At 52.7% G+C, this 11,427-nt stretch overlaps 1 protein-coding gene across 17 annotated transcripts in view; it reads left to right on the top strand.

The window, feature by feature from the left end:
• Positions 1-10,489, top strand: part of ETV4 (ETS variant 4) — a 14,398-nt gene extending 3,909 nt beyond the window's left edge. For 8 of the 17 annotated variants that reach the window (XM_025045592.1, XM_025045589.1, XM_025045593.1 and 5 more), the window contains 10 exons: positions 4,071-4,124; positions 5,284-5,410; positions 5,884-6,045; positions 6,270-6,529; positions 7,991-8,110; positions 8,264-8,338; positions 8,488-8,556; positions 8,705-8,877; positions 9,136-9,237; positions 9,617-10,489. In XM_025045592.1, the coding sequence (XP_024901360.1) occupies positions 4,071-4,124; positions 5,284-5,410; positions 5,884-6,045; positions 6,270-6,529; positions 7,991-8,110; positions 8,264-8,338; positions 8,488-8,556; positions 8,705-8,877; positions 9,136-9,237; positions 9,617-9,841 (1,367 nt within the window). In that variant the 3' untranslated portion in view covers positions 9,842-10,489. Of the gene's footprint in view, positions 1-4,070; positions 4,125-5,283; positions 5,411-5,883; positions 6,046-6,269; positions 6,530-6,679; positions 6,731-7,990; positions 8,111-8,263; positions 8,339-8,487; positions 8,557-8,704; positions 8,878-9,135; positions 9,238-9,616 lie in introns of all 17 variants that reach the window. The other 9 variants (XM_015588089.2, XM_025045596.1, XM_015588083.2 and 6 more) reach the window with 6 other exon arrangements.
• Positions 10,490-11,427: the final 938 nt, after the last annotated feature.

The raw sequence follows: 11,427 nt of genomic DNA, 5'->3' as shown, positions 1-11,427 counted from the left end.
GTAGGGAAATCTAGGCTCGGGCAGGCTAAACCCAAGCTGTGCCTGCTTGTGGTGGAAGATGTGCGGCTTCTGGTCCAGGTTTCCTTTCCCAGCTTGCTGGGAACCTTCAGGGACAATGACTAGTCTATTTGGTAATAAGGGACATAGACTCTGGATCATGCCTGTCCTTTGTGTGAGGCTGGAGTCTTGGAGTCTCAGAAGCTCTGCAGATAGGTTGCTGGGGTCCTTGAGCCTCTGACATTGTGTGTAAAATTGTTGGGGTGCACCACATACAAAAGAATATGAATTTTGTAGGAAGAGAATGATCCATAGCTTTTATGAGATTCTCCAAAGGGTGGGTCTAATGCTCCCCTTTCCATAAGAATCATTGCTCCTCTGAGGTTTCCAGTCGCCTTGCCTTTTGGTTTCCCCCATCATCTTTGTAAGTCCAAAAGGAGACCCCATGTGTGAAGCGTGTGCATGGAGGATGTGTTTCACTCGTGTGCTGCCGTGAAGTGAAAGGAATTAGGGTGTGTGTGAATCTGTGTGTATGCATGCTGGTGCCTCAGCATGTCTGTGGGGAGAGATGGGGTTAATCCCCTCCCCCAGTCCTTCTTAGCTACAGTGCCTCCTTCTACATCTTTCTGTCTCCTCCCCTTCCAGGAGGGTCTTGGGGACAAATGTCCCCTCCAGTACAAAGGCTGCCAGAGTGGGGGCAGGGTAGGGGTGAGAGCAGAGGCCAGTGGTGACACAATGGAGCAGAAGCTCGGCCTCCCCATCTCTCCACTGGGACTCCTTAGGAGGCCCTTTCACCCTGCGATTGGACCCTAGGTAGGGGAGCAGGTGTTGGGGCCTTTATGGTGTAGGTGGATGGCTAACCTGGTGTAGGCCTAGCTGCTTGGCTGATTTAACCTCCCAATTCTCCTGGAGCCCAGTTTGGGAGGCCCCCCCAGCCCCTCCTCCTGTTGGAGGAACAGTTCCCTAAAATTCTCTCTTTGGGCATTATGCTGGCTTGGCAGTTTTCCCATCCCTCCTTAATCACCCGCCATGTCCCCAGGCAGATAAACTCGACCTTAGTGCCCAGATGGAGTTGGGGGAAGACCCTGGTACACTGGCTTTGCAGCCAAAACTCAGCCAAGTCAACAAATAAATAGAGTGGTACACACTCAAAACCAAACACGGTCATTAGAAATTCTCCTGCTCTCCAGGAACACGAGATGCAGTGTGCTCTTCCCACTTCTTTGTTAACATTCTCTGAGCAACTGAGGCCCTGTCCTGCCCCTTTGGGAGAAACCAGTGTTCTGGGGGAGGGCCAAGCAGGGGACCGGTGTTCACGCCAATAACTCATTTTTGCCTCAGCCCGATTTCTTCTGGTTCAGGAAGAAGGTGGCACCACCTCTTCCGGGTGTGGTCTGTGTGCTAGGGGTGGCCTCTTACGAGACTGCTGGGGGTGGGGGGGTTCTGCTCAAACCTTCAGGCCTGAGGCGGGAGAAAAGGCAAGATGACCCCTAGGGCTCTCTAGCTCATGTGAACTGGCCTGTGACGCCAGCAGGAGATGCCCCCAGCCCATTATCTCAGTGGAAAGCGGCAGTTAATGAAGCCTCAGAGGGGGCCCACAGTGCGTCAGCCTCCCACATGGTCTGCACCCCCGCCCTCGGGACCCTCCTTGCCTAGGTAGCAGGGAGAGAAATGTTCGCCCTGCTCCCATCACCCCCATCCCACCACCTGGTCCAGAGGACACAGCACGGGTGAGCTCTGGCCTTTGACCCTTGGGCAGTGAGCAGGTTTTTCCATCCCTCCCTTTATCTAGTGTTTCCCAAAACTACCTGTTCTTAAGGGCCACCAGGGGCGCTTGCTAAAAATACAGATGCCTGGGCCCCACCCAGGCCTATAGAATGAGTTTGGGGGCGGGGGTCTGGGAATCCGTGTTTCTAACAAAGCCCCCAGGTTCTTGGCTCAGGCCAGTCGGGAATGATTGCCTTTGTGCCCTAGTTATGCTTCCCATGTGTTTTCGTTTGTGTTTCCCAAGGAATTTCATGTCCTACTGACTTATTTGATCACTTTCGAATTGTTTTATGCTGATGTTTCATAAGTTCTTCTTTAGCTGCTGGTGGCTTCTGATTCTTAAACCCTCTCTGCCCAATCCCTCTGTTAAGAAGTCAAACTATCTATAAACATGTATTTTAGAACACTTGGTACCTCTAATATTTAAAGCAGGTTGATGAAGATTCTTCCTACCACAGCCCAAAGTATGCCCTTGTGAGATGGGCTTTCCCCACAGGACCTGCCTCTGTTACCTGGTGGTGGAGTGGGAGAGCCCTCGGGGTGAAGGAAGGGCTGGCTGGTTAGGATCCTTCAGTTTCTGGCTCCCAGGCCCACTATGCCGGCTCCCACTAGCCTGAGGACAGGGGACTTTGTATGTTTATTCAAAGAGTCAACAAATAATACACTGAGTGTTTATTCTGAGCCAGACCCTGGCGGTGGGGAGAGGGATGCTGTGGAATCAGAAGAACAAGACAGATAAAGCCCCTGCCCTCAGCAAGCTTAACTTTCTGGTGGGGAAGATGAACAATAAACATGTCAACATAAATTAATAAGTTCAGGTAGCCATAAGTGCTGGAGAAAAAAATAAAACAGGGGATGCGAGAGAAGGTTGGGAGGGACCACTTTGGTTAGTTGGTCAGAGACGGCCTCTGAGGAGGTGATGAAGTGAGCTAAGACTTCAACAGCCAGGAAAAAAAAACAGGCAGGCAAAGGTCTGGAGAGAGGGATCAAGCTGATGAGCTTGAGGACTCAAAAGGAGACCGGAGCTCTAGAGAGTAAAGGGCAAGGAGAGGCAGGTCAGAGAGGTAAGCCCAGCATGAGAGGCCAAGGGGAAGAGTTTGGGGTTTGTGCTTTAAGCCAGGGAGAGAAGTGATTCGACTTCTGTTGTGAAAAGATCACTCTGACAGCTATGTGGAGAACAACTGACTACAGGAGGTGAGAATGGAAGTAGGGAGTTCTGACCCGAGGCTGTGCCTGAAATCCAAGGAGAAAACTGTGCAGCCTTTGCCCAGGAGCGAAGCAGTGGAGGGTGAGATGTGTACTTGTACAGACTAGGACAAGTGAGTGTGTTCTCCAGCCGTCTCCTTGGGTCTCTCACCTCTACCAGCCATTCCCAGCTCTGGTCATTTTATCCATCAGCTTCCCCATTGCCCACTCTGAGAACAGTCTCCTTGGTGTCTACCCTTCCTCTTCCTGCTGTGACCTTTTCATTCGGAGGAGCAAAAGTAGACAAAGTCTCTGGGATCAGGGAAGGTGCTCAGCTATATATACCCACCTGAAGGAGTTGGTGAGACCAGGACAACTAGAAATCAAAGCCCGGATATCCAGGTTGGAGGCCACAGATGAGCGGCTGTTCTATTTTAGTTTTGCTGCCTAATCCCCACACTCAGCTCCACCCACGCTGGTACCTTGGGAGTAGAGGTCCTCAGACTTCTATGCTTAAGAAGTCCCCCTCTTTCCTAGCTGCACATCAAAGGGATGAGGCATCTGACCTGCCAGCGTCCCCAGCCTCCTCCTCTCCCGCTGTCATCCTCTTTGCACCTCTATTGAACCACCCTCTTTCCTCCATTCCATCTCCTTTCCCAGGCTCTAGATTCCACCTGGGAGGCTGTATAAAATGCAGATTCCTGGGCTCAGCCCAGATCCAGCATCTCCCCCTGTGATTCTAAATCCACAGGATCTCACTCCTCCTAAGGCCTGCCCATCCCAGAGGTGACTCTGCTGTGAGCTTTGAGAGAGCTTTGTAAACACTAAAGGGCAAGGCTGTGTTCACTTCAGAAAAATGGAGGGAATAAAGACAAAGCTTCTAGGAAAAGACTCTGGAATCTGCTCAGACAGGTTCTGGGAGCTTGCAGCCTTCCCCCCAGGGTCTTAATGGAGCCCAGAGATGGAGGGCACTAGGACCTGGGGTGGAGTTGTCTTCAGTCCTAGGAAGGTTGTTTTCTCTTTCTGGCGGGTGCTGGTCTGCAGGGCTGCAATAATGGTGTCTCCCAGGGGCTGCCATCCCGGGCCCCCACCCCAGACTCACCTCTGACCTCTCTCTACAGCTCAGGTACCAGATAGTGATGAGCAGTTTGTTCCTGATTTCCATTCAGAAAATTGTGAGTAGAGGGTCCTGGGTAGAGGGAATGGGGAGTGAGGGAGGGCAGGAAATGAGTCACAGAGACAGAGAATCACAAAAGATTAACTTGTTCTCTCCTAAAGAAAAGGGTAAAGAACAGGGTTCCCACTCTTGGGTTTGAACTCAAAGACCAAAACAGTAACTGGGAGATGCAGACCTTGGTTCAAACCAGGGCTTGCTCCATCCTAGCTGTGTGACTTTGAAAAAGACACTCCATCCCTCTGATCCTCCATTTCCTTATTTCTGAAATGAGGGGCTATTTTTTTAGGTTCAGTAGGGTCCAGTTCTACCATTCTAAGTTACTTTTATGCAACTTGGGGGCTATTTTGCCCCCCAGGAGACTTGTGACAATGTCTGTAGACATTTTTGGTTGCCACAATTGAAGGTAGATGCTACTAACATCTAGTTGGTAGTGGCCAGGATGCTGCTAAACACCCTACAGTGCCCACAACAAAAAATCTGGCCCAAATGTCAATAGCCAAGGTTGAGAAACCCTGCTTTAATGTCAAATACTTTGCTCTCAGCTGTCTTCACCAATTAAATGAAAGAGGGCACAAATAATTGAAAACAGCAGATAACAGAACAGCGGATTGCAGGTCTTTGACTCTGCTACAGTAAGACAGAATCTCACACTCACCAGCTTGGAACCAACTCTTTGCTGCTCAGACTTGTGGCTGGAGTTTTCAGACCCAGCAGGGGCCACAGGAAAGGCCGAGGTTCTTCACAGATAATTAGGAGCATGTGTATAATGTTAGTCAGCTGACATGCAAGCAGGCTAATATCCAACCTTAACCAGAAAAAAGATTTTTTTATAGCCTCAAATAAGAAAACATTTCTCTCCCCTGGAATTTTCCAGCACACTCAGGAAAACCACACTCAGAAGGTGTTTTGTGGGGTTTAGGGTTGCATTAAATGTTGAACTTTAGACCGTTTCTTTGGTTAATATTGGACATTAGCCTGATGGATAAAACTAGACACAACGTAAAGAGCCAAACTGTTCTGGACAGTGTCTGACTACAGATCTCTGAAAACTGAGACTCAGAGAGGGGAAGAGTCCTCAGAGAGCAGAAGGGGTCAGAAGCTCTTACTGCCTCTTCTGTGACACCCTGGTCCTGCTCTGCCTCCCCTCACCCCCACAGTAGCTTTCCACAGCCCCACCACCAGGATCAAGAAGGAACCCCAGAGTCCCCGCACAGACCCGGCCCTGTCCTGCAGCAGGAAGCCACCACTCCCCTACCACCATGGCGAGCAGTGCCTTTATTCCAGGTGAGCCCCAGCCCAGCCCTGGCGAAGGGTAGGCTGCAGGAGGGAGGGAGGCAGCAAAGGTAGGAGTTGCGATGCAAGTTAGACAACAGAAAGGATTTCTGAGCTCCTATAAGGGATGTAGTACGGCTCAGGATTTCCTGCGTAATCAGGATGAAAAATGCAGCCAGGGGTTCAACGGATGTGTATTAAGGCTGGGGCAGAGTCCATTTCCACCGAAGAAGCCACCGTCCTACCCGACCCAGTGACTCAAGACTGGGTAGAGGTGTTCTCAAGGTTACACCCAGTTTCAGCATTTATGAAAGGAGAAAGAGTTCATTTGGAGCCGAGTTCGGCTCATGCCATACCTTTCCCAGCATCCTCTCTTCTTCCTTCTCCATAATCCCTGTGCCCTCACTTCCCTGGGGATGGATGAAGGGTTCAAAGATGCTCGCCTGGCTTCTCTGCCCCCTCACCCATCTCCCCCTCAACTCCAGTGCCTATGACCCCCCTAGACAAATCACCATCAAGTCCCCCACCCCTGGTGCCCCCGGACAGTCGCCCCTGCAGCCCTTTCCCCGGGCAGAACAGCGGAGTTTCCTGAGATCCGCCGGCACCTCTCAGCCCCGCCCTGGCCATGGGTACCTCGGGGAGCACAGGTAAGGAGACCCCAGAACCTGTAGGCCCAGGTCTCAGCAGTTTTTCCTCAATCCTGGAGTATTCTCCACCTGCCTTATGAGGCCTGGGGTGGGGGGAGGGAGGGAGGAAGAAATATTGACATACCCCACACTGAAGCCCACTCTGCAAGCTCTGGGAGTGGCAGGCCCTAGGGGCGCTTAATCTAATATTCTTTCCTCTTCCTTCTCCATCCAACCACATCCAGCTCCATCTTCCAGCAGCCCTTGGATGTTTGCCACTCCTTCACATCCTCTCAGGGAGGGGGCCGGGAACCCCCCCCAACCCCCTACCAACACCAGCTGTCGGAGCCCTGCCCACCCTACCCCCAGCAGAGCTTCAAGCAGGAATATCTTGACCCCCTGTATGAACAGCTGGCCATGGGCCAGGGTGGGGTCAATGGGCACAGGTACCCAGGGGCGGGGGTGGTGATCAAACAGGAACAGACTGACTTCGCCTATGACTCAGGTAAGAGATGCTCCTGGGGTGGGGGTGGGGACTTTGGGTGGGCTTACTGGTGGAGTGGCATGTGATCAACCCCAGAATGTCCTCCCACAAATTTTGACCTTCCTATCCGTTTACCAATTCATACGTCCAACCCATTCACTTTTTTCATAGATACAAAAGAATTGTCCTTTTTCAATCCAAAAACTTACATTCAGATAAAAGGTAAATGGGATGTAGGTCCTTGCCCTTAGGTAGCATGTCACTTAATAGGAAAGTTAAGGCATTTCTATCTATTTAGCAGGTGTTGGGATTTTAATTATCTACTGAGAGCAAAATTCTGTGCCAGGAGCACGAGTATGTGGAGTTGGAGGATAGAAAGATGAATAGGATGTGTCCTTGTTCCCTGTCCCCACAGAAGCTTAAAAATACAAAGGGATTTGAATGAAGAGAAACACGAACTTGAAACTAGCCAGGCTCATAGTTCCCAATTGGAACTTCAGAGTTAATATGTGGTTTCCACAACCTGTTCAAGCCTCCAGGTCGGTGGATGATCCACCATCATGGCCAGAGCTGGGTACTAGAAGTAGGGACTGCTGTAAATTCTCGTTCTACCTGGTGTTAACTGGAATAAGATGCACTCAGACATATTCATAAATAGCTGTAGTTCAAAGCCACAAGCACAGAGGGGGGCGGCCAGAAAACCTTGGCTTGTTCCATTGCTACCATCCCCAAACATGAGAAAAATAAATTCAGCGATTAGAGTAGGCTCAGAGCAGGCCAGAGCTTTTGAATTTCCCTTTCCCTGATGCCCAGTCTTTTAGGGGCAGAGGGATGAACCACAAACCCCGAGGCTGCCCGAGTGAGAACCAGAAGGGTGTGCCTCTCCTCAAACCCAGGGCAGAAGCTTGAGCCATGCCTGGCAGTGAGAAGCAGGAAAGAAGAGGGAGACGCTCTTGCCACTGACCTTCAAAGGCTGTAGACCGGAGGGGATCATGTTACATGCCCTTGAACTCCTGCCCCTCCCCCTTCAGCTTCCTCTGAATGGAGTCAGGAATTCCATTCACAAAATGGAGGCATGAATGAGCCCACCCTCCCGCCTCCTCTGAGGTGTCGGGTTTCACCATCTCATTCATAGGTGGGAGTGGAGGGGGTAGGGAGGGTAGGGACTGGATCTTGAACCGGTGGCTTTACACAACCACCTCCAGGTGGAGTAGGGCGGTGTCATTCCTATGGAATGGAGTGGAATGTGCTCTGCTCTCTGACTTAAAAAAACAGCCCAGTGCCCACTGCCTCTTCTCCAGATATAGATACACGCAGTCTCTCCCCACACCCTCCTACCCTCCCTCCCTCACGTGGAACTGGGCAAGGAACCTGACCTGCCGACCGGAGGTTAGCCCATTCCAAAGGAGTCTTAGACATGGACACTGTACCCTTTCCCCGGAGGTTCATCTCTGCCCATCCCTCCTCCCCCTAAACTCACAGGAAACAGCTGCTCCCTGGAATCCTGGGCCTGGTGGAACAGTTTTGCCCAGACCCAGCTGCTGCCATCCCTGCCCTCTGGCCCAGCCCTTCAGCTGAAGGGTTCTAGCCTCACGCCTCTGGGTGAACTTCCCTTGGGACTGGTGGTAGGCAGGCAGCTGGGAACTGAACCAGAATGCAGGCCGGCAGGAAGTTCTTAAACGTGTATGGGAGGCCTGCCGCCCCCACTCCCACCCCAGCCACCTATAACATCACCCTTCTTTTTCCAAACCCCAGATGTCCCTGGCTGTGCGTCAATGTACCTTCACACGGAGGGTTTCCCCGGGCCCTCTCCACGTGATGGGACCATTGGTAAGGCAGCCTCCTCCCTGTCAAACCCTCCAAAGTGGAAGAGGGAGTCCTGCTGTGGGGGAGGGTCTCCTGGCCGGGAGTCCCTCTGGACTCTCTGGGTCTCACCAGTGAACCTCCAGAGATGAATGACCCCCAACTTCCTCCTCAAGGCTATGGCTATGAGAAACCTGTGCAGCCATTCCCAGATGATGTCTGCGTCGTCCCTGAGAAATTTGAAGGTCAGAGAAGTTACTTTTCATAATAGGGTCAGGGTCTTATCCACGCCTTCTGTGTCCTCTCAGGAATCACATGACATTTCATGAGAAAGGGCCTGGAGAGACCCCTGGGAGAGGCACAAACCCTTCTCCTGTTTCCTGTGTTCCCCAGGAGACATCAAACAGGAAGGGGTTGGAGCATTCCGAGAGGGACCGCCCTACCAGCGCCGGGGTGCCTTGCAGCTGTGGCAGTTTCTGGTGGCCCTGCTGGATGACCCAACAAATGCCCACTTCATTGCCTGGACTGGCCGGGGAATGGAGTTCAAACTAATTGAGCCTGAGGAGGTGGGCCTCTCAGATGTTCCCACCTCTCCTCCCGGTGGCTTTGGGGGCTGGAGATGAGAGAAGGTGGGAACCGGTGGGATGTGCCCTCACCATCGCTGCTGCGTTACCTAACCTGCATTCTTGTCAAATCTGGGTCTTAGCTGCAGGACCAGCTTAGCATTTTACACTAAGACTCTCAAGTGCTATTTCTAACTTGCCCCCCATTTTTCCTCTGCTGAGCTAGCATTGCCAACCCCAAACTGTCACCTTTCCCCCCAGGTCGCCAGGCTCTGGGGCATCCAGAAGAACCGGCCGGCCATGAATTATGACAAACTGAGCCGCTCACTCCGATACTATTATGAGAAAGGCATCATGCAGAAGGTCTGGTTTTAAAGGTCCAGGGACAAGAGGGTCGGGGGCAGTGGCTGTGGGAAGGTAATGGGGGCAGGGGGCAGGAGAGCCTTCGCAGGGAGTCTATAGGAGCAGATGATGAACCAGTCAGAAAGGACAAGAAATTGTGGATAATCTCAACATTCCCCTCTCTCAAAAAAGTGCTAAACAGTAACTGACAAGCCCAAAGCACAGAGATTGAGATTAGAGGTGAAAGAGAACTGTGAAGGGTGTCGGCTGCTTAGAGGAACCAGGATGGGAGAGAAATGTACCCCACACATCTACCTGGACCCAGAGAAGGGCTGTGTTCCCCACCTCTACTCTGACCTGGAGGGAGAACTAGGCCGACCCAGCCCTTCTCTCCCCACAGGTGGCTGGCGAGCGTTACGTGTACAAGTTTGTGTGCGAACCTGAGGCCCTCTTCTCTCTGGCCTTCCCGGACAATCAGCGTCCAGCTCTCAAGGCCGAGTTTGACCGGCCAGTCAGTGAGGAGGACACAGTCCCTTTGTCCCACTTGGATGAGAGCCCTGCCTACCTCCCAGAGCTGACTGGCCCTGCCCAGCCCTTTGGCCCCAAGGGTGGCTATTCCTACTAGCCCACCCCTAGCAGCTGCTCCTTCGCCGCCAGGGTGATGCCCTGTGTACATATAGATGAATTTGGTGTTGGGGAAACCCTCACTCTGAAACCCACAGATGTCTGGAACATCCCCACTGGCCCATCGGTTGCCCTGGTCCAGACTCTGAGCTGCTCACCAGACATGATGGGAAGGAAAAGTGGAGATACTGCAAGTGAAACTCTTGGGGGCTTCACCTCCGGCCTCTTCCCAGGTCCTGCTCAGAGGCCCGTGCCCTACTCCCTCTCCCCCATCACAGAGAACAAGTTTGTTCTGTTCCGGGGGCCAGAGGAGCATCCCCACTTCATCCTGGTGGAGAGGGATGCATTGAGCTCCCCAGATCTCCCACTGTGGGGAGACAGAAGCCTAGTTCCTGTACTCCACCTCCAAGTTGTGACCCTGAGGGTCCTGCTTGTCAGTTCTCGGTGCTCTGTGTTCCCAGGGCCAGGGGAGGTCGGAGGAAGGAACCTGGGGTGGGGGAGGGGTTGCTAGTAGAGGAGGGAGGGCTGGGCTCCGGCTCCCAGGGCCCTCCGCTCTGCCTTTGCCTAGGCCTAGGCCTGGGATACCACCTCCACCTCCACCTCCACCTCGTCCGCCGGACCCTAATAAAGGCCCCTGCTTCTCCTGTTAGTTTTCCTGTGTCCTCTTTGCTACCGTGGGAGAAGGACTTGGGATTGGAAAGAGCTCAGCCTTGGAGCAGATGACCAGAGTTTGGGGCCTGACCCTGACACTTAATTTCCCATATGGGTTTGGAAAAGATGGTTCACCTCTGACTTTTTCCTCTGAAAAATGAGCCCAGTGATACTGCTGTTTCCTCCTTCCACGATTATTGTCTAAGGATCCCGAAAAAATGGACACAGTGTACTTTGTAATCTGCCCCGTGACCCCTTGGCCACCTGCAGCGTAGTTCCTGCAGCTATCTCCCTGTGTGGGGTGGGGGTGGGGTAGGTAGGGCTACTGAGCTTTGAGGCCTCCTGGGGGCAGGGTTTGTGTGATCACAGTTGCTGCCATGAGCCATGCACGCTACCTACATGTACCCAATTGTGTGTTCTCCCTTCCTGCCACGGCTCCAGGTTGCCATTTCTGCTGAAGTTGGAAACGAGAGTTTGTGTGGAAAGGTCTGGAAAATGGGAAAAGAAAGGCACCCAGGCAAGAGGGTACAGGGATAGGCTGGAACAAGCCCTGGGTCTTGGCCAGTTTAGGAAAAGGACACTAGATCTTTGGGGGGAAGGGGAGTAGGGAACAGTGTAGATTCTCCTTGCCTAAATCTGGGGGAGTCTAGAACCCTGGAGCCAAGTTTTCTGGGGTGGGTGGGAAAGGCAAGGCTGAAAGAGTGGTGACACCTAGAGTGGGTATGGCTGAGCAGTTCTGACCGGGGTAGCTGCGGAGGGAAGAGGACAGAAAGGCAGCCACTGTGCAGACAGCTTCCCAGGAGCCAGGCACTCTCCAGTTTCGTCAGAACCACGGCCATGCCGAGGCTGGGCTGCCCGACCCTCCTTAACGCCTGCCCCACTCCCACCCACAGCCCCTGCCCAGTGCTAATGCTAAGACCCCAGGCCCTCTCAGAA

This window comes from Pteropus alecto, unplaced genomic scaffold (genome assembly GCF_000325575.1).
Source record: "Pteropus alecto unplaced genomic scaffold, ASM32557v1 scaffold313, whole genome shotgun sequence".
Classification (NCBI taxonomy): domain Eukaryota; kingdom Metazoa; phylum Chordata; class Mammalia; order Chiroptera; family Pteropodidae; genus Pteropus; species Pteropus alecto.
This window is presented reverse-complemented; position numbering and strand designations above follow the sequence as displayed.